The sequence below is a fragment of the Gracilinanus agilis genome, chromosome 1, assembly GCF_016433145.1.
Source record: "Gracilinanus agilis isolate LMUSP501 chromosome 1, AgileGrace, whole genome shotgun sequence".
NCBI lineage: Eukaryota > Metazoa > Chordata > Mammalia > Didelphimorphia > Didelphidae > Gracilinanus > Gracilinanus agilis.
This window is the reverse complement of record NC_058130.1, coordinates 99,327,550-99,351,560: the sequence shown is the minus strand read 5'-3', so window position 1 is coordinate 99,351,560 and position 24,011 is coordinate 99,327,550. Positions and strand designations below refer to the sequence as shown.

Sequence of the window (24,011 nt, the reverse complement as noted above, 5' to 3'; positions counted from 1 at the left end):
TGGGTTATAATCCATCTCCTGCTACTTTATTGTGAATGTTTATCAAAGCACTATCTTAGGTTCGCTTTTCATTCCTTTCTATATAAACTTTAAAAAAATATCTGTCTATCTCCTCTGGTTTCAAGGATGAATCTCCAAATCTAAAAAATAATTCTCAAACTAGATGATTCCCCAAATCTATAAATCCATTGTTAGTCTCTGTCCCGAATGAAGTTATGTTATGCACTGCCTGATGGATATCATCTTTTGGATATCCTACCTGACACCACAAACTCAATATGTTTACGAATGAACTCATTATCTTCCCTCCTGAACCCATTTTATCTTTCAAATTTCCCTTTTTCTGCTGGGGATACAATCATCCTCAATTCACAACACTTAAGTCATCTTTAACTCTTCTCACTCACTCTTTCTCCAAATCCTAGAAGTTGGGATGGCTCACCAATTCAATATCTATTATCATCTCTTGAATCTGTCCCATTCACAAAGTCCTCATCCTAATTCAGGTCCCTTTCTCCTCTTCCTCGAATTACTTATCTACCCGCTTCTGGTTTCTCCATTGTTTAATATACCTTCTACACTTGCCAAAACCATCCTTTTAAGGCAGAAGTCTAATCACACTTCATTCAGTGGGTCCAAATCACTTACCTATAGGAAAAAATATAAACTTCTCAGTCTGACATTTAAGGCCTTCTACAATCTGGCTTCCACCTGCCCTTCTAGTCTTATTTCATAATATTCTCATTCATATAGTCTGTTCTAGGCAAACAGGCAAAGCTCTTGGCCCAGATTCAATAATATAACACCATTTGTTTCTTTCTCTTTCCCCACAGCTGGATTCAACTCTCTCCTCATCTTTGGCTTTCAGAATTTTCATTATCTATCAAGGCTAAAGTCAAATATTGTTTTGTTCATGGTGCCCTCCCTGATTTGGATAGTCAACAGAGTTTTTGCCCCTCAGTTTTCCTTGTACTACCTATATTTGTATTCGTGTGGTCTTTCTTCTTCCCCTCCCTTCTGACTAGCATGTTGAGAGTAGGGACAGTTTCATTTTGATCTTTGTTTCCCTGGCACCTAACAGTGTCTTGAACATAGTAGGCACTTAATGCTTGCTGGATTGAATTTTAAGTAACACAACCTCAGTTGAGAAGCACTGGAGGGGAAAACAAGGTTGCAGAAAGTCTAGCCAGTCTAGCCCTTATAGAAAGCCAAGACCTGAGCAAGCAAAGTGATGTCAAGAGAATTAAGGATGAAACTAGAAAAAAAGCAACAAACAGACCAAAAAGGGAAAAGAGTAGTTTTAAAACAAACTTTTCCTCATCAATGGCAGTGGAACCAATACATTTGGAGATGTGCTTCATGGTGAAGTGGAAATATCCTGAAGGAAAAAAAGATGGGAAAAGCAGCTAGATTAGACCAAGTACACATAAAAGAGGTCCATGATGGAGTTAACACAGTTTTGTGGGCCCTGAAGAATCATTTCTCGAGTTAATCAGAAAAAGGAGAGGATACTAAATGCTTAGAAAAAGTCAGAGGCCATATTATTGTGAAGATTTTAAAGGCAATTTAAAAGTCTGTTTTTTCCATCACTACATGAATCTCAGTAAGGCCAGCTTACAGATACATTAAGTAGATCCTAGATGAAAGCTGAAGGGAATATACAAGCTTTGAAAATGCTATTCTATAGCAAATCACCTCTGTACAGTCACACAACTGACTGAAAGCTATATCAAATACAAAATCCCACTGTGCTTATTGTTCGTTGATTTTTAAGTCCTTTGATTTGGCAGAACAAAATGTCACCCTAAAGGCTACCCTCAAACAAGGTATTTTTCATACCTATGTCAAATTTATTCAATATTTCACTAAATATATTACTGATAATTTTACTTAAATGACTCTATTAACAGTAAGTGGGTCTGAGGTACCACCTCACACCTATCTAATTGGCTAATATGACAGAAAAGGAAAGTGATAGATGTTGGTGAGGATGTGGAGAAATTTGGATGCTAATGTATTGTTGGAGTTGTAAACTGATCCAACCATTATTGGAGGGCAATCTGGAACTATGCTCAAAGGGGTATAAAACTATGCATACCCTTTGATCTGGTAATACTACGGTCTGTATCCCAATGAGTTTTTTTTTTAAAGGCAAAGGACCTACTTATTCAAAAATATTTATAATGGCTCTTTTTGTGGTGGCAAAGAATCAGAAATTGAGAGGATGTCCTTCAATTGGGGAAGGGCTTAACAAATTGTGGTATGTGATATTGATAGAATACTATTGTGCTATAAGAAATGATGAATGGGATGATTTCCGAAAAAAGCTGGAAAGACCTACATGAATTGATGCAAAGTGAAATAAGCAGAATCGGAAGATCATTATATGTAGAAACGGCAATATAGTCAGCTATTATCAGCAATAGAATGATCCAGGACAATTCTGAGGGGCTTATGACAAAGAATGATACCCACCTCCACAGAAAGAACTTTTGGAGTCGGAATGCAGATCAAAGCATACTAGTTTTCACACTAGTTTATTTGTGTTTTTATTCTGAGGTTTGGTTTCACATGAATATTCTCTTACAACAATGAACATTATGGCTATAGATTTTGCATAATAATACAAGTATAACCCTGATCAAATTGCTTACCATCTCTGGGAGGGGAATGGCAAGGGAGGGACAGAGATCTTATAATTTCAGAAAGCATATGTGGGAAATTGTTATTATATATCATTGGGAAAGTAAAATATCTTTAAAAATTTAAAAACCAATAATTGGGTTATAAAAGAAGGAAACATATACTTGCTAAAACTATTTACCAATATTGTGGAGAAAAGCTAGTAAACTAAGCGGTGATTCCCTAAATATGGTGAGGTCCTCCATATTATACTGTTTGAAGATTGTATTGGGATCACTATTTTAAGCTCTGGAGCAAATATTAATCTCTTAAATGAGATCCTTATGCATTTAAAAGTATGGCTTACCTATCTACACAGGAAAAGAAAAGGGAAATATTCCTATTGAACAAACTATGGTTTACAGGGGCAGCTGGGTAGCTCAGTGGATTGAGAGTCAGGCCTAGAGACGGGAGGTCCTAGGTTCAAATCCGACCTCAGACACTTCCCAGCTGTGTGACCCTGGGCAAGTCACTTGACCCCCATTGCCTACCCTTACCACTCTTCTGCCTTGGAGCCAATACACAGAAGTTAAGGGTTAAAAAAAAAAAAACCAAAAAAAAAAAACTATGGTTTACAGTTGAGTATGTCAATGGAGCTGGTCAAATAGAACATGTATCCATTTATATAAATGGAAAAGGAGGTAGTATGGTCATGGAGCAAGAATGAGGGATGAAACAGTAGGCAGCAGGAGCTGATGCAGGGCAAAATAAGCAGAACTGGGAGAACATTGTACACAGCAACAGCAATACTGAACAATGATTATCTGTGAAAATGGGTAATGCTATCCATCTCAGGAGAAAAAATAGTTGGAGTCGGCTTTCACATCAGTGTATTTATGGTTTTATTTTGAGGTTTGGTTATGCATGAGTTTGCTCTTTACAACAATGACCATTTTTGCATGATGACAAAAAAATTCTTAATTAAAAAACAAACAAACAGTAGACAGCCTGTGTATTTAATTGCAATTCATGCAAATTTAAGAGATCTAAAGGAAGGCCTGCAGCATGCTGGGTAAAGGCTTTAAAGAAAGTTTATGGGAAGATCATAGAAAAGACTTACACAGGATGAAGGATGGTAAGGGTGGAAGAAGGATCATAATTTGCTCTGCTGGCAGGAGCTTACATGTTGGTGTGATAATTAGATTAAGTCTACACTGCCCATCTTTAGATTTAATCACCAAAGGTGAGAGCACCTTCCAATTCTGGGAGGTCCTAAGCCACGTGTGCTAAGTGAGTAACAATCAGAATCAACCGACTGCCCCCTGCACTTTCTATGAGAAAGCGTCTATTTTGATTGGACACACAGGCTAGGGGAAGGCACTGGAAGTGACCCATACGTGACTCTTTTAAAAAGAGGGAGATGAGTGAGTGAGGCGGCTTCTGGTTTGGTGAAGGGGACCTGAGGAAGCTTTGCTGGTTCGTGACTGAGACTGTTCCAAAGACTGTTCCAAAGACTGTTCCATGTGGTGAGTTTAAAGACTGAATCTTCCTGAACTTCTAGTAAGAAACTTTCTTTTATAGACTCTGTGAATGAGGTTTGCTCCATTCACCTCCAGGCCTCAGGCCCTTTAGCCCTGGGCTGAGGGTTAAGATCTACCTGGATTAATTAGTGAGACAGATTCTTATTTTCTTCCTCTCTCTCTTCTCATGTAAATAAACTTCCATAAAAGTCCATTTTGATTTGAGATTATTCTTAATTGAGGATTGATAATAGTTCAATCCTCTGGCAACCATCTTTAATATATTGAACCCATAAAACCCCTTTTTCACCCTTATATTTGTGAGATCATCAATCCACTGAGATATAACATGTGATTTTCTTAATGGCAGAAAACCTACTCTTCACACCTAAGTTCTTATTTTATGGTAAACCAGGTAGTCAATGAAAGCTCAAAGCCTCTAGTAAAGAATAACACAGAGACAATGCAATTTTTAGCTGCAAAATGCAATGGCCTTGTCAAACACCTGCAAATGCCTTGTCTGGACTCTGAATCTTATTAAACGAAACCTTAATAAAATCTGAGACCAATTCTGCCCCACTTTCCAAAATATAAAAATCAGCTAGTACATCAGAAAACATTAATAAAATGATGATTATGACAATTTCTACTAAAAAGATGCAAAAGCCAGCATAACAATGAGACATAAAGTGTAACCCATACCATATGGTTTAAGTAATTATGCTGTAACAATGTGGGGTACAGAATGACACTATGACATGTGCTATAACACTGTAACATACAGTAAAAGAGCGTGACATATGGTATAAATGTGATGGGTTGTGACGGTGTAATGCTGGCAGAAGTATGATGCAGAATAAATCCATGTGAAGACATAACACCGACATACAGTATAATGATGTAATCATAGTGTGGTATATGACATGACAGCATGATACGCTAGAGTGACAGAGCCCATAAAAACAAAGAAATATGAAGTTAAACTCTGTATTCCAGTGGTCACCAGTGATTCCGAGACTTAAGGCTTCTTAAATTTTTTTAACTTTTCCAATTTTTATATATTTTAACTCATTTGTTTCCCAGGGGTTAATGGCAATAAAATCCTCTAAAAATTATTAAAGTTTGGGAGACTGTTTGATAAACTTGAGAGGAGAAGCTTGGAGACTATGTTTTGTTACAAAGGGAAGAAAAATCCTGGGTAAAAGCAACAGATAACTAAGAAGGTAGTAGATGCGGGTAGCTGTGGATAGAAAGCCAGGCCCAGAGATGGGGAGGAGGTCCTGGGTTCAAATCTGTCCTCAGATACTTCCTACCTCTGTGACCCTGGGCAAGTCACTTAACTTCAACTGCCTAGCCTTTACCCACTCTGCTGCCTTGGAACCAATACTTAATATTGTTTCTAAAACAGAAGGTAAGGATTTAAAAAAAAAAAAAAGAAGGCAGTAGATGCTCTACATCAAAGGGAGGCAGGAGAAGAGGAACCTACTAGGGACCAAGAATCATCTCTGGGGAGTCAGATGGGCAAACAATTCCTACTCTCCAATGTCCTGGAAGAGTAACTCCTTAGGGAGCTCTCCAATAGTTAACAAATGAAAATATACACTTCTTAGGGCACAAAATTTACTGATAAGTCAGGAAGAGGGCCAAGCCTTTTGTGTTCACCATTCATTATGCTTGCTTGACAACTCTTACAAATGAGGCTCAAGGGAATTCCCTGACTGAGGCAGAAAAAATACTTCTTGATAAATATCTTACACCCAAGAATCTGTTGCTCTTCCACCTTAGCTGCGTCCAGGAACAAGGACTCCTACAAGACAACTGTCCAAAAAGCATGTTAAAGACCAAATGCCAGCCATGGAAGAGGACTGGGGAAAAAAGAGAGAAAAAGAGACAGACAGACAGACATGGAAAGGGACCAAGATAGGGAGAAACTGTCATGCCCCAGAAATCAGAGAGGGTTTGACCCAGACCATGGCAAATCTAATTTTGAGGAGGGATGAAATTCAGAAACCCCTATTAATCACACCTTGCAGCAATTCCATCTAGCTTTTCTTAAATGGAGCAATCACCTAATTAATTGTCAGTGGGCAGGAAAACTCTTCTTTTTGCACACAGGCAGTATTCATTCATTCAGCCCAACATGTAGATAGGCAGTGTGATACATAGCAAAAGGTGAGGGAGAGGGAACATACTGCTGTTTCATGTTGCATTTTAGCAACACAAAACTACAATCAAAATCATCTTACTCAGGAAGATGTGCTTTGGAAAGTCACCATCCAACAAGAAGTACATTAGCAGGCTTTATAAATATAAACTGGACTGAATTGTTCCCTAAACTCAACTCTCTACTATTGATGGCTGTGAAATCATACCTGCCTGGAATATATTTCCTTTTTATCTTTGCCTAGCAAAATCCTCCTTTTCCAAGCTCAGATTGCACCTCCTTTAGGAAGCATTCCATGATTCTATTAGCTTAAAGTGGTCTCTACTTCTTCCAGTTTTCCTGGACAATATGACTGGCTCACAAAGCTCAGCTGAAGGGCCACTTCCTATGAGAGGCCTTTCCTCATCCTTCCAATTGCTAGTTCTTCTCCTCCCCTAAATTACTCTGTATTTATTTTGCATATACTTCTAAATATGCATGTCTCCCCTGACAGAATCTACTTTTTTTTGCCTTTGTAGTTTTAGCATTTAGAATGGCACTCAGCATGTAATACATGTTTTAAAATGCTAGACGATTGCTTGATCTTTGCTTTGTTTCTATTATACTTTATCTTGTCTATATATTAGTCTGTGAACATGTCTTATATACCAGTGTAGGTATATGTATATATACACACACACACCAGTAAGCTCCCTGAGGGCAGGGAAATGCATTCTTTTTTTTATCTTTGTACTTCCAGCACTGAATAAGTTGTTGTTTTTTGTTTGTTTGTTTTTAAACCTTTTTTTTTAAACTACCTACTGACCTCAAATCAATACTACATTGTTCCAGCTCCAAGGCAGAAGAGTAGTAAGGGCTGGATAATTATGGTTAAGTGACTCATCCAGAGTCACACAGCTGAGAACTGTCTGAGGCCACATTTGAACCCAGGACCTCCTGTCTCCAGGCTTGGCTCTCTCTCCATTGAGCCACCTAGCTGGCCCCCATAGCTACTTTTTTTTTTTTTTTAAACCCTTAACTTCTGTGTATTGGCTCCTAGGTGGAAGAGTGGTAAGGGTGGGCAATGGGGGTCAAGTGACTTGCCCAGGGTCACACAGCTGGGAAGTGTCTGAGGCCAGATTTGAACCTAGGACCTCCTGTCTCTAGGCCTGACTCTCAATCCACTGAGCTACCTAGCTGCCCCCTTTCCCCATAGCTACTCTTAAAAAGGGTTCAGAGGGGAAATTCTCGAGACCACCAACCACCTCACACATATAGGGAGAAAGAATGCAAAGGATAAACCTCCCCTAGTGCAAGTGGCAAAAGTTGCCCTATCATGCCTTCAGTGTTGATTGGGAGGCAATACTCACCATTCTTGAGTAATTCGAGTTTGCAACTCTGGTAAGAGAAACTGCCCATGGAAACAGTAGATAGAAGAGATGTTGGAGAAAATACCAGTTGTCACTTCAGATGGGATACCAGCTTCTGCCAACTTGGTACAAAAAACCTGCAGTTGAACAACCAAGGAATCACTGAATGAAATCTGTTCTGAGCATTTATTTCTATCCAATATGAATTATTTGCTTTGGGAAAGAACCTTCAGGATCTGCATACTTGCTTTGAGGATAAGTATGTTCCATGATTTAAAAGAGATACAATTTGTATTAAGCCATATACATTCCTGTATTATTTAAACTAGTTCAAAGGAGTACACTGCCTAAGGAAAGTTGTAACCAGGTTGAGATGATGTGGTACAAAGGAAAACAATGGATTTAGAATAAAAGTCCTGGGTTTGAATACTGAGCTTCAAGTTTCTTCACTTTCAAAATGAAAGGGTTGAATTATATGATTTCTATGATTTCTAAGGCTCCTATCAACTCTAAAATCCCATAATTCCAAATACATTTCTAGGATCTATGGCCTATGTAAAGAATGGGAGTATTCTTCATTAGAAATGAGAGTATCCCAAAGAGGGGGAAAAAATGGGAAAGGATCTGTTTGTACAAAAATATTTATAGCTGTGCTTATTGTGGTGAAAAAAAATTGGAAAATGAGGGGATACCCTTCGATTGGGGAATGACTGAACAAATTGTGGTATCTGATGGTGATGGAATACTATTGTGCTATAAGATTGATTTCTATAAGAATTGGAAAGACCCATAAACTGATATGGAGTGAAATAAGCAGAACCAGGAGAACATTATACACTTTTGTGTATAATATACATTATACACAGAAACTGATACATTGCGGGACAATCAAATGTAATTGACATTGGGATCTTTGAGTTTCTTGTACATTATCTTGCTGAGGTCATTTACCCAAAGTCTATTCCACTGATCTTCCTTTCTGTCTCTTAGCCAGTACCATATTGTTTTGATGATCACTGCTTTATAGAACAGTTTAAGATCTGGTACTGCTAGGTCCCCATCCTTCACATTTTTTTTCATTATTTCCCTTGATTTTCTTGATCTTTTGTTCTTCCAAATGAACTTTGTTATAATTTTTTCTAATTCAGTAAAAAAGTTTCTTGGTAGCTTGATAGGTACGGTACCAGGTAAGGGTTTTTAAAAAATTAAAATTCATAAAATTAAAAAATCAAAGCCTCAAGAAAGGGGCAGAGTTGGGGTGATTATTGTTCTCAATTTATACAAAAGGAAACTAAAGATCAGAAAGAATAAGTTGCCCAAAGTCAACCACCTACTGAGATGTCTGGCTACAAAGTGCAGGGCTCCTCCCCCTCTAGCATACTGCCTGTACAAACAAAGGAACATTATACTATCTGCCTTTCCATTCACAGGCTGAAAAACTGTTCAAGATCATATAGAAGATTAGGCATTCAATGGAAATATCCCAGGAGACATTAATCTTTAGTAAGCAGAAACTTTTAGCCTGTTCCCAAACAGAAATAAAAGACTTTCTTTTTTATATTGAAAAATTATTAATATATAATTTTGGCTACTTTATAATAATTTTGAATATTCTCATCTTTTATTCCCTTTCTTCTCCAGGAAGTCTCCTTTCTGGTGGGCTATAATATAATTATATGATCAGAGACCTTAGAGAAAACTGAGTCCAAGCCCTTCACGTTACAGATGAGGAAACAGAAGCCCAGAGAAGCCAAGTGATTGCCCCCAAACGGCACTGCCAGCAAGTATATGAAGTGAAACATGAACCTAGGGTGGGTTCTGTTTTTTATTCCAATGCTCTGTCCACTATGTCGCGGTAACTTTAGAATCCTGTTTCCAGCCATGCGTGACTGAGGGGCTGGGCTACTGGATGATGAATACTTTTCTTAATTGCTTGTGGAGGGAAGTGGTGCAGGGGGAGCCTGAACTAGGACAGATGTGACAGTCTCTCAGTCTCCTTTACTTCTTGGCAGTGAGTGAGGCCAGAACTGCTGGGAATGACTCAGTGGGCAGAACAGTGCTTGCCATAGCTTGCCCCTGGCCACTCAGAGTCTGTAAGCGCACGGCACCTCTGTTTCTTGTGGCGTTATTTTTTCCTAATCTTGGGTGAATGAGATTTCAGAGGAGCGTACATCCAGGAGGACGTACGGCTTTGGGAGAGACATCAGAGTCACTAGCAGAGTCCATCAGAGGTGGTTATGGTGGGTGCTAGAGTGAGAAGGGCTGAATACACAGGACATTCCTAGAAAGGGATGTATAACTGAGGGCAGCAGTCTTAGGGCGTAGGACTGCTCATGGCAGGAGTGCCAGTTGTGTATTCTATATCAATTCTCAGGGACCAGCAGAGAATGACACGTAAGGGGAACTTCATGAGGTCTCTCAGGAGCAAGAAAAGGTTTTCCAGGGCCAAGATTTGCATGTTTACCTTTTGACCACATGTGTTTTGTACAGTAGGAAGCATAGTGGAGAATACACTGGGCCTGGGGTCAGGAAGATCTGAGTTAAAAACTAACCTCAGACACTTACTGGTTGTCTGAAAATTGGCAAGTCAGTGACATTATCTACCTCAGTTTACTCCATTGTAAAATGGGAACAATAATAGCACCTACCTCCCAGAGTTATGAGGATAAATTGAGATATTTGTAAAATACTGAGCATAGAACCTGGCACATAGTAAGTATTATATAAATGCTAACTATTATTACTACCATTATTAGTGACTCAACACCAATGTATTTTAAGTCTGAGTCTATTCTTTCTAGGGAATCTTATATGTGCAGGGGGAGGATGTATCCCAGATTCTGGTAGGGGAGAAAAAGGGAGGAATAACTTATGCCAATTACTGTCATTAGACCCTTTAGTAAATGCCATTAACTAAAAAGCTAATTAAGTCTGGCTTATTATCTCAATGGGAATCATATCAGTGGAGTCATACAAATAATATACTAGAAACTAACCACTGACAGTAGTCATCCACTGACCCTTCTGGAAATCCAACCTACAATTTTAGTTCTAATTTGGGGGAGCAATCCAAAGAGGGTACTACAATAATTATATTAGGTTAATTGGGGTAGAGATGTGATATGCTTTATATTATCTCCCATTTAAACATTTACAGTCCTCAGCAAATCTGCTAAAGTCCATAACTTTAACAAAGGCCATAGTCCCAATTCTCTAGTGCACTCATGGGCAAACTACGACCCACGGGCCAGATGCAGACCCCTGAAACGTTCTATCTGCAGGGGCAACATTATTCCTAATCTGACGAATACAATGAGTAGGATACAATACAATGAAACTTCAAAAGAGTTGCCTTAGAAACAGACTGACAGATGAGCATTTCCTTTCCTTTGGCCCCTCTTTAAAAAGTTTGCCCATCACTGATCTAGTGACTTGGATTGGTTTAAGCAACTGGGTAAATAGTAGTCCAAAGAAGATGCTACATTGCTATTCCTCTCTCAGCTGTGCACCTGTCTTTCTTGATTTCATTATCATACCTCACCTAAGCTTTATCTCAAAACATCCATTATCACTTGAGGCCCTCTCACCCTGAACATCCCTTTACTAAACTGGACATCCTTTGTCATTGGTGAGTTTCTTCTGGTGCTTCCATTTATTTTTTTAATTTTATTTTTATTATTATGCAAAATAGACTTCCATGTTGATCACTGCTTTAAGAGCACATTCATACATAACCAAAACCCCAAAATAAAATCATGTGGAAGACAACTCCAACAGGTCTTTCTCTGGAAGTGGATAACATTTACCATCATAAGTCTTTCGAGATTGTCCCAGATCTTGCATTGCTGAGAGTAGCTAAGTTTCCCCAGATAATCATCGTACAATATTGCTGTTATTGTGTATAATGTTCTCCCAGTTGTGCTTATTTCCTTCTGCATCAGTTCCTGCAGATCTTTCCATCTTTTTCTGAAATCATCTTGCTTATCATTTCTTATACCCCAATAGTATTCCATCACCAACATGTGCCACAATTTGTTTAGCCATTCCCCTATTATGTACATCCCTATAATTTCCAATTCTTTGCCACTACAAAAAGAGCTGCTATAAATATTTTAATACAAGTAGGTCTTTTCCCCTTTTTAATTATCTCTTTGGGATACAGAACCAGTCGTGGATATAGAAACTGATCAAAGGGCATGCACAATTTTATAGCCCTTTGGTCATAGTTCCAAACTGCCCACCAGAATGGCTGGATCAGTTTACAACTCCACCAACACTACATTAATGTTCCAATTTTGCCATATCCCCTCCAACATTTACCATTTTCCTTTACTGCCTTATTGGCCAATCTGATAGGCGCGAGGTGGTACCTCAGCATTGTTTTAATTTGCATTTCTCTAATCAAGAATGATTTAGAAGATTTTTTCATATGATTACTGATGGCTGTGATTTCTTCATCTGCAAATTGCTTGTTCATATCCTTTGACCATTTGTCAATTGGGGAATGGCTTGTATTCTTATAGATTTGACTTAGTTCTCTCTAAATTTGAGAAATTAAACCTTTGTCAGATAAATTTGTTATAAAAGTTTTTCCCCATGTGCTTCCCTTCTAATCTTGGTTACATTAGTTTTGTTTGTTCAAAAGCCTTTTAATTTACTATAATCAAAATTATTCATTTTACAAATTAACATTATCTTTGCTATATTGTATTTTTTATTTATTTTGTTAAACTCTTCCCAGGTACATTCTAATCTCTATTAAGAATTTTGCTTGTCTGACACCTAAATTCAACTATGATTTAAGGACTAAGCCCATATTAATCAATTCCCCATTACACAAAGATTAAAAAAAGAGGTAGGGAAAGCAGTTCAGCAGTGTCTGATAGTATATGCGATATTCCACATTCAGAGGTTGTGGAATATTTTACTTCAATGAGAGACTTTCTAGACCAGACCAAGTTTTCATAGTAGTAGTTTAAAGGTCATAGGGTTCTAGAATTTGAAGGGTCCCAAGAAGAGGAAACTGGGGCCCAGAGAGAAATATCTTACCAACAGTCAAGTAAACATTAAAGAAGCAGCACCCAGGGAATGTGAATCCATGCATGTCCTGTGGCTGCAAATTGATTATTCTTTCCCTTGAAAACCAAGATGGTCTACAATACAACGTGTTCACTTTTTTAAAAAAATGTTCAGTTTCAGGGAAAGTTATTGAGTTCTAAGAAAGAATAAAGAAATACATTTTAACCAAAACTTATACTACCTGGTCCAGTAGGTGCAATCTTTTGACATAGGCTTCTTCAGTGTGGAGAAGTTCATTTGCAATGTTGAATAACTTCTGTGGCTCTGTACACTGAGGAAAAGAGGCAAATGATTCTATTGAGAAAACCAGAATATTAATGATCAAGTGTCAAACGAGATAATGAAGGTAAATGCTCTGTAAACCTCAAATGGTTATATAAATAGTCCTAACTGATACAATTATAACAAATTCTATAAATTTCAACATTACCAGAAAAAAATATTTCCCTTATTATGAGATGGTTCTAAAAAAGTGGACACTCATTGATAAGGACCTAAGATTCTTGGTTATACAGTAACAGCTGTCACTAGAGTAGGACAAGCACAGGTTTGGGCTCAAGGACCCCACTCCTGTGAAGTGGGAGGTAAAGGGTAGAGGATGTTGATAGCACTTCCTCTCTGCAGCAATCCTTTAGCTTGCTAGTCTTTTATCCTTTAAGTCCAGCACAGTCTCTTTTCTTTCCAGTCTATTTACATATTGTTACCAGATTAATGTGCCTTAAACTTTGTTTTTTCATTACTCTTCTTGAAATCAATAAAGCAGCCACTCTATACTTCACAAGCAAGTATAAACTCACACTGTTAAGAGTTTTTGCTCACAATCTTCCTCCTCCCTTCTCTACCTTAATATTTATCTAAATCCTAATTATTTTTCAAGTCCCACCTGTTCCAGGAAGTTTTTCCAAAGTCTTTAAGTCCACCATCTTCTTTTTCTTTTTTATCCTTGTATCATATCACTTTTTCCCATTTGATACACTATGTCCTGTCCTATATAAATATCTAACTTAACATTGTGGTGGCAAAAAATTGGAACTGAGGAGATACCCATCAATTGGGGAATGGCTACATGAGTTGTGGTACATAATTGCTATGGAATGCTATTATGCCTTAAAAAATGATGAGCCAGGGTGCTTTCAGAAAAACCTGGGAAGACTTATATGAACTGACGTAAAGTGAAGTAAGCAGAAGAGCATACACAGCAATAGCAATATTGTACAATGATCAACTGTGAATAACTTAGCATTTTTCATCACAAGTCCTTCCAAATTGGATTGTTGGATCATTGGATTGTTGGGAGTAGCTATCTGTCTCCACAGAAGGAATTGATAGAGTCTGAATACAGATTGAAATTTTAAAAAATTTCTATATTTTTCTTCTTTGTTGTTGGGTTTTTTGTTTGGTTTTGATCTGTTTTCTTTTACAATGTAACTAACATGGAAATATGTTATGCATAACTGTACATATATGTCCTTTATCAAATTACTCACCTTCTCAATATGGGGAGAAGAGAGGAAGGTAGAAGGAAAATTTGGAACTGAATTTTTAAAAACAAACTTTAAAAATTGTTTTTACATGTAATTGGAAAAAATTTTAAAAGAAGAAACTAAGAAGTATGGCTATAAGGGGAAGGCCAGAAACAAGATAATGTAGAAAAAGACAAAAGAGGTCAAAAGCTGGTGTTTTCAGGATATGGGAAGTCTGGCAACTGCCAAAATTTAATTCTAATATATTTTCATTGTACTATTGGAGGTAACTAGGTTCTTCAAGGCTATACCAGAGGAGTATAGCTGTGTTTCCCATGATGGAAAGGCTTTGAGTATGGGGCTAGAGACGAGTTTTATCTCTTTTCTTAGGAGCAGCCTAAAACAGGTCATCACTGGAGGACGAGACACCAGATTATAAAGTATTTGGTCATAGCAACTAATGAAAATTGTCTACTATATTATGGAGGGGGCTACTGTCTGCATTAATCAGGGGAACACCATATATTTCACAGACCCTTTAGGGCACAGTTATCAAGCTATCCTTGATAAGGAAGAGGGATAGTAATAATAATAACTAACATTTATAAAGTACTTCACATGCATTTTCTAATTTGATATGGATGTTCTTTCCTCTGAAATATAAAATGAGGAAAGGATATGTAATGATATAGAGAAATTTTGAAACAGAGAGCTCCCACTGGGTGGCATTCATCCCAATAAGGAAAGTCAGAAAGGTAGGTCACCCTTTGTGATTGAAATCAAGAAGAAGGTTTTGGCCTTTATGGAAATCTACAATAGAGAATTTGATTAGCAAGGCAGCTGAGTACTATAGAAAGTATATTTATTGCACTTGGAGGCAAAGGACCTGGGTTCAAGTCCTAACACTGACTTATTATCTGGGTGCCTGGTAAAATCTTTCACTGTCTATAAGCCTTAGTTTCTTCAACTGTATATGAAATGTAATGGTTAGCATGTTACAATGCAAAGGATGATAGACTCTGAGTAATAAGAAATGGATTCATATTATAGCCCTGCTACTGTCTATGTGACCTTGGGCAAGTCATAAAAACCTCTCTAGGTCTTCTTAATATCTAAAATGAGAATGATAAGACCAAAAACACTAAGGTTCCCTTCAGCCTCCTTCCACAATTATGGACTAGATTTTCCCCAAAAGGTGACAAAACTGGGATTTGGTTGACTAAGAGGTCAGGCAAGGCTCAAGCCCTGTCTCCCATGATGCAGATTTCTGGCAGCCTTTTAGTGGTGTTGATGTGGTTTCTTGGTCAAGGGGAGAACAGAAGTTCCATCCATGTGGACTTGGTGACCCTCCAACTTGGATTTCTGAAGACTGTTCAAGTTACCACACCCTGCCCTACTGAACAGAAGAATTCAATAGAGAGGAAAGCTTGCATCTGCCAAATAAAAGAGCTACTGCATCTTTGCTGTGTATCCTACCTATGCTAGGGCTAGCTAAGTAAATGTCCTTTTGTGAACTGTGTAATGATCTGAGTGTCTTATTTCTTCTTGACATCAAACTAGCACTAACGGGATATAAAAATAATGGCAGCTAGATGGCAGAGTGGACAGGGTGTTGGGCCTGGAGTCAGAAAGAAATGAGTTCAAATTCAGTCTCAGATCCTAACTATGTGACCCAAGGCAACTCATTGTTTGACTCAGTTTCCTTATCTATAAAATGAGTTGGAGAAGGAAATGACAAACTACTCCAGTATTTTTGCCAAGAAAACCCTAAAAGGGGTCACAATGAATTAGAAATGTCTGAAAATGATTGAATAACATCAAAATTTTTCTTTTAGTTTCAAAATGTTCCCAACTTCCCTTTATGATCTAGACATAGTCTAATCTTCTCAAACTGGGATTTATAGATTCTGACAATATATTTTAATCCCCCAAAGAGGCCAATTAATTTGGGAAATGTTGATCTAAGTAATCAGGCATAATTGCTATAGATATTTCAACACCAAGTAAAAACATTTTGGATGTTTCTTCTTGAAAGGGAATTATAAAAGAAGCAGAGTCAAGAAGACAGAATAAATGTATGGAAGCCCTAATCTTCTGAAAAATTCCCTCCAAACAACTTTAAAATAACACTTCAAAATGAATACTGGAGTATCAGAACCAACAAAGGGAGCAGGTAAGGCAGTCTTCCTGCTGACGATAACCTGGAAGGTTGGCAGGAAAGGCCTATTTCATTGGGGTGAGAAGGGAGAACAACTTGCAATGAGACCTTAGTGAGGAGCCCCTATGCAAGCCACCAGGAAGGGGTTCCATTCCTCCCCACCCACTGTTTGAAGTTCTAAACTCAGGCCCAAGTCAGTAGTGAGAACACAAGATCCTGCTTAAGCTAACAGCAAAGTATCTCACACATATTCATGCCTCAAGATTCTAAACCTGGGCACAAGCCTGTAGTGAGGTCCCAAGCCCCAATACAAGGTAGCCTTCAGTGCCCCCAGCTGATGCAAGACAACAGCAGGCCTTGGGGGAGACTGAATCAGCAGTGGGAGGCAGCTTCCAGAGCTCTTAGTCCACAGAAGGCAAGGGAGTTCAAAAACTGATTAGGAAATTATAGGTGACCCTTTCCTGGCACTGGGTGCAGGACTCTGTTGCATGGCCCATACAGGGTTCTGGGTTTCAGTCCTAGGGAAAGGGGGAAGACTAGTAAAATGTAAAAACATTATTATGGAGACAGGGAAGAGCAAGACACAAACTCAAAAGATGACAATGAGATCAAAGAAGTTATAACAAAACAACAGAGAAAAGTGGGAATTGGTTTCAGGCTCTGGAAAAGCTTAAAAAGGATTTTAAAAATCAAGTAGGTGGGGCAGAGGAAAAATGAGAAAAAGAAATGAAAGTGATATAAGAAAGAGTTATCAGCTTGGTGAAGGAGGCACAAAAAAATACTCAAGGAAATGGTATCTTAAAAAACAGAATAGGTCAAATGGCAAAAGAGGCAAAAACAAAACAAAACAAAACAAAACAAAAACACTGAAGAGAATTCCTTAAAAAGTAAAATTGGCCAAATGGGAAAAGAGGTGCAAAAATCCAACGAAGAAAATAATTACCTAAAAATTAGAATTGGGCAAATGGACATAAATGACTCCATGAGACATCAAGAAACAATCAGACAAAATCAAAAGGATGAGAAAATAGAAGAAAATGTAAAATATCTCTTTGGAAAAACAACTGAAACAGGATAGATAATTTAAGAATTATTGGACTTCTGCAAACCATGACCAAAAGAAAGAAACAATGAGACAATCAATATATCAAAATTTATGAGATGCAGCCTAAGCAGTATATAAGGTATATGATTTAGACATAAAGGATGATACCATGAAAAATTAAGGAAGAATGGAATAGTTTACCTATCAGAGCTATGGATAAAGGAAGAATTTATGACCAAACAAAAGAGAGAGAGAGAAGAGCATTAGAAGATGTAAAATATTTCATTTTGGTTATATTAAATTTAAAAGGTTTTGTGTGAACAAAACCAATGCAATTACGAAACAGAAAGCTGGGGGGAAATGATCTGTTAAAGGTCTCATTTATCAAATACGTAGAGACCTGAGTCAAATTTATAAAAATTCAAGTCATTCTCCAATTGATATATGGTGAAGGAAACTAACAAGCAGTTTTCAGATGAAGAAATCAAAGCTACCTATAGTCATATTAAAAAATGTTCTAAATCATTAATGATTAGAGAAATGCAAATTAAAACAATTCTAACGTACCACCTCATACCTATCAGACTGGTTAATATGAAAGAAAAAGAAAATGATAAATGTTGGAGGAGAAATGGGAAAATTGGGACACTAGCGTTGGTGGAAGCTTATTTAAGGGCTATAAAACTGCATACTCTTTAATACAGAAATAACACTACTGGGTCTGTATACCAAAAAGATTTTAAAAGGGGGTGTATTTGTACAAAAATATTTATAGCAGCTCTTATTATGATGGCAAAGAATTGGAAACTGGAGATATGTCCATCATTTGCGGAATGGATGAACAAATCATGGCATATGGTTGTAATGGAATACTATTATGCTATAAGAAATGATAAGCAGGATGTCTTTAAACCTGAAAATATCCAGATGATTTGATTCAAAATAATATGAGCAGATCCAGAAGAACATTGTACACAGTAACAGCAATACTGTACAATGATCAACTATAAAAAGCTTAGCTATTCTCAGCAATGCAATGATTCAAGACAATTCTGAAGAATTCATGATGAAAAATGCTATCTACCTCCAGAGAAAGAACTGATGGAATCTAAAACTGATAAAGCATACTATTTTTAATTCTATTTTTTCATTTTTGTTTTTTGTATTTGTTTTATGAGTCTTTTTCCATAGCATGATTAATGTGATGATATGTTTTGCATGATCACCCACATATAACCTAGATCAAACTGCTTGCTATCTCAGTGAGGGGAGGAAAGGAGAAAGGGAAAAAATTTGGAATTAAAATTTAGGAAAATGAATGTTTAAAATGTAATTGGGAAAAAATAAAATATTATATTAAAGAAAAGATATATAGAAGGAATTCATAATTGGTACAGTTTGAACTAGTTAACCTCTAGGATTCCTTTCAAAACAGTGATTATGTCTTCAGTTTTTCCTCAGCTTGCTACTTCCACTTAGCCTAAAAACATGCTTAGGTCTAATGCTAGATATAGAGCCAGAGGAACAAGGCTTCCTATCTATTAAATGAAGGGTTATTGTGAACATGAAATGGGTTATGGTATCCAAAATGTTTGTAAATCTTAAAACTACAAGAAAATGTGAATAATTTTTTGCTAGTAATAATCTTACTGCTTCTTTAATCAACAAACTGTGATCTCATCACTGTGGATCCTGGCTTAGTGGTACAACTCACACCCTAGTGTCTATCCTTCCATAAACTGTCCTGGGGAAGATCCACTCCATGTGCTAGGGTTTCCTCCATAACTCTTGGTAAGATGTGTATACTAACACAACATGAAGGCTATCCATCTGCTATTCTACCTTCTCCAATACATACTTTCTTTATAGTTAACACATCCCTTTGATAATCTTTTATTTCACTTCTCATGATGACGCTTTGAGAATTTGCTTGTCTGAACCCCCGTTCTTTTGGAGTTGCAATTGAGCCCCACCCTTTGACAGAGTTAAGAATAAGACCTGAGGCGTATCTATAAAGAGGGAATGTATGTGCACTCTGGGAGGACTCCAGAAGTCCCATGGCTCCCTGGCACCCAGACTTGCCTCTTGTCCCACAACTCATGGCATCTGGGGGACTAGCCTCTTACCTGCTCTGAGGTCAAATCCAGTGAATCAAAGCGACTCAGAAAAGAGATTCATGAAAGATATGTTCCAGGTCTGGGGAAGGGAAGCCATCTTTTATGCTGGAATCAAGGTGAAACAAGGCAGCTGGGAAAGCACAAGTTGGTGAGAGCTGGCTAGGGGAGCCCCAGGTGCCTGAGGTGCTGGCACAGCCAGCATTGGGGAAGAGGCTTGAAAAGGGAATAGCTGGCCACATGTGGCTGGTGCCTTTTCTTTCTCTGACCCACTTTTTATTATTTTATTATTTAATAAGTAATTATAAATCAAGATACAGTCTCCAGAGAATTTTAATCTTAACCTTGTCACTCCATCAAGTTACTGCCCCCATATATACCTAACTCTTTCCCTTTACTACCAAATCCTTAGACGTAGTATATATCTGCTGCCCTAACTTCCTTAACACCCCATAATCTAGCTTCCAATTCAATCACTTTCCTGAAATGGGGTCTCTCGAAGGCAAATGATGACTTCTTAGGTACCAAGTCCAGTTGGGTTTTTTCCCCTGTCCTTCTTCTCCTCTTCCTAGACAAAGACAAGTAAGATCCAGGCTGCAGTGAACTTTAAATCATAGGCTGTTCCAATATCCTTTTCAATCCTTTCCCACAAGGCTATAAATTCCTCAAGGACCTTTTATCATCTCCATATCATCAGTGTTTAATATACAGTCCTGTATATAGTACTTGTTTATTAAATGTTTGCCAAATTGAATTGAAATGCATAGATACAAGCGTGGCCAGAACTATAAAACTGCCAAGGCTCCTAAAACACAGTGAGCTGTGGCTTATAAAAATTACTACTAACAACAAAAGTTGTTTTTAACAACAAAAACTGGTTAACACTGTTCAAGCAAAAAGAACAAGGACAATATCATTCAATATAACAACCAAGTTGGAAATGAGAAGGAAGAAGTTTTATGTTTCCTTTAACCAGGATTTTGAACTCAAAGAGTAGAATATGTCATATAAAGAGAACAAAAACTGAGATAGATGAAGAAAGTGCAAGACAGTACCTGATTACATGGACCTAAATCTCCAAGACCAGATAAATGACATTGCACAAGACTGAAGCTTACAAATGAGATCTTGGAATTATTGTTGTAATCTCTGAGAAATCAGAGATAACAGGAAGGTTCTGAAATACTGCAGACAAATAAATGTCATTGTTTTTTAAAAAAAGATTGTGCATTCTAGAGAAAAGAGACAAGGAAATTTAATGTTCATAAGTGGCAACATTCTAGAAAAGATTATATTATAAATAAAAATTATCTAGGAGATTTTATACTAAATTTACAAATATTAATAGTAAAAAAAAAGAGAGAGAGAAATAAAGTTTCCAGCCTTTTTAACTTAAAATAAAATATAGTCCTGGATTCCAGCCCAGCGGGTTCCCTCCACACCACCTCTTGCTAGAGAATGCCAGCAAGATAAGAGCAGCAAGGATGGCTTGAGAGAGAGTGAAATGAGACCAGGGAGAGGGACAAAAGCTAAGAGAATGGCCAACTTCCCAAAACTCCTCCCCCAGATCCTTTGATTGGCCGATGGGACTTAAGAAGCATCCTGCTGGCAGCCCAGATACATAACTGTGATTCTTACATTCAGTCTTTCCGGGATTGGACTGAGTTGGAGGTCCCCTAGATACTTAATTCACACAATTGCTAAGCAAATGTTTATGATAATTTACACAAGAACAAGGTGATAACTAAGAGTCAATACAGACTCACTAAGAATAAATCATGTAAAACTGACCTTTCCTGTTTTGATAGGATCGCCAGACTGGTAAAACAGCGAAATGTTGGAGACCTAGAATATCTGGATTTCAGCAAGTCATTTGACATGCTTCTGGATATATCAGAGCAGCTAGCTGATGGCACAGTTAAGGTGAATTAATAGTCAGCTCAACAATTATATTAAACTTCTATTAATTAATGTTAAATGGGAAAAAATGGAAGCTCTCATGGATCTTCTCCTTGACTCTATTCTGTTTACCACTTTTACCAGAGCCAGACACAAAAGAACCAAAGATATAAGTTTGTCAAATTCCAGATGACCCAAAGCTGGAAGAAAGAATTAATAGGACAAATAAATTAATCAAGATTCAAAGCAGTCTTACTAGAGTTCTATCAATGAAAAAGGTTAAGATTCAATTGAAATAGCAACCATGGAAAGGTTAAAATAAGTCAATTGCACATGCACAGGATGTGAGTAAACTGGTTTTGCAACAGTTCACAAGAAAATGACCTCTTAATTGTTCATAAGCTCAATATAAGACAATGGTGTGAAAATAGCTTCTAAAAAAGGGTAAGACTATCTGGGATAACAAAAATAGAAATACAATATTCAGAAAACAGAAAGTATTGCTTCTTGGCCTTTTGGCTAAGATCAAGTGCAGAAAACAGAAAGTAATAGCTCCACTGTCCTCTGTTCTAATTCAAGAACTGTTTTCACTGCTAGGGACCACCTGTTAGGAAAGGTACTACAAATTAGATTGTTTGTAGTGAAGGATAATCAAGACAGGTAAGGCTCTGAATTGCAGGTGGTAAGGAGATCTTTATTGTGGAGAAGAGAAGATGAAAGGAGATATCATTATTTTCTTCAAATAGCTAAACTGTCATGTAGATGAGAGAATACTTGCAATTTATATAGCTCCAAAAAGCAAAACTTAGACCAGTGGGTGGAAATCACAAAGTGGTAAATTTTGCGTTCAATAATGCCCCATAATTAGAAGTGTTCAAGAAAAAGGAGACGATCACATCAGTTTCTACCACTGTAAAATGAAAGAATTGGACTAGATGATGCCTAAGATTTATTCCAACTCTGACATGAATCTACAACATGGAGGGGATTGTGTTTGGGATGGGAGACTGATTAAGAAGATCTTTACAATCCTTTCCAAATCTAAGATCCTTGATTTTAAAGTTTAATAGGAAAATTAAGAAGCATATTTTTAAAAGGCCTTGACAGTGCTGGAAAAGTAATTTCTTTCCATAAGCATAAAGATTATCTTTTGATAGCATATATTTAAAATCTAAAATCTATATGGTCATTTATGACTTTTTATGAACTGAGAATTTCAAAACACTCCATCATAAAACAATTGTTACTAAGATTGCTCAATTTTGTAATCTCCTTAAAATACTCCCACTGATGGCCTACTGCTGGGGCCATCATCTATCCTTTATTCTCTGGGATTCTAGGCTTCTTAACCTAAAGGTCTATGAATTTTTAAGAATTCAATAACTATTTCAATATAATTAATTTTCTTTGTAATCCTATTTAGTTTATTTATTTAGAAGCATTCTGAGGAACTGTCATGGAATACTGAACATTGCAGGAGGAAAGTCAGAATAGATGGTGTCTAGGATTTGGGTTCTCCTGCAGTGCAAAAAAAGGTGCAGAAAACCCCCCAATTTCTTGGGCTGGGACACAAAGATACTTCTCCCTTCCTAAACCTCCTTTCTTTCACCATAACCTCTACTTCTTCCATTCTTGATTCTTTTCTATATCACTATCTTTGCTATGATGTCACTTCAAAAATTTGACCCTTCAAGTAACCAGTTCTACTTTAAACTGTCTGTCCTTTCCGTTGGAGTTCCCTTTTTTATTTATTGTGCTATCAATACTCATCTCATTCCAAACCCCAATGCTAAATTATTCACATTAGCCACCTTCTCAACTCCTGCTAAGGGCTACAGAATACAACTGGAGGAAATTAGTCACACAACTGTGCTGTTCACTCCAATATTATATTATCTGGTCTCGTCTTGGCTTTGGTAATCCCTTTTCTCTTCACAAGTCTCCACAGAACAGCTATTTCTGATCATGTCTTTTCTTAAGCCATCTATTTCTCTTCCATAGCCAAACTCTCTTGATATCATCAGTTCCCATGAATTCAACTATAATTTCTAGGCAGATTTCTCCTAAATCTACAAAGATAATTCTAATGTCTCATCTTTAAGTTCCTGCTCAACATCTTCATTTGGATGTCTGAGAAACATCTCAAATGTAACATATCGAAAACACAACTCATCTTTCCTCAAAACTCACTCATCCTCCTAACTTTCCTATTTTTGTCAGGTATACCAACATTCTTCTAGTCACCCACGTTCAAGATTTTCATCATAACTATTCACTCTCATTCACCACCCATATTCAATCAGTTGTTGAGTTTTGTCATTTCTGACTCCTTAGTCTCTCTTCATATTGTTGTTCTCCCTTCATCACAATGCATCTAGTCTGATAACTCAGATGTTACTGAGTACTTGTAGGACTATCAATGTAAGTGATGTCACCTTGCATCATAAACATTTATACTCACTTTGAATTACTTTTGTGCCACAGATGTTGTTACCTTTCAAGTTAAACACATGGGCTGTGCTGTATAAGCAGCGCTCTCTCTCTCTCTCTCTCTCTCTCTCTCTCTCTCTCTCTCTCTCTCTCTCTCTCTCTCTCTCT

General features: G+C 37.4%; 1 protein-coding gene across 1 annotated transcript in view; it reads right to left on the bottom strand.

Annotated features, from left to right (window-relative positions):
* The window catches only part of FGD3 (FYVE, RhoGEF and PH domain containing 3), a 109,380-nt gene that overhangs the window by 75,430 nt on the left and 9,939 nt on the right, over nt 1–24,011 (bottom strand). Inside the window, exons 3-4 of the mRNA XM_044683462.1 lie at nt 12,916–13,005; nt 7,656–7,792 (exon numbers count right to left, since the gene is read on the bottom strand). Coding sequence (XP_044539397.1) covers nt 7,656–7,792; nt 12,916–13,005 — 227 coding nt within the window. The remainder of the gene's footprint in view (nt 1–7,655; nt 7,793–12,915; nt 13,006–24,011) is intronic.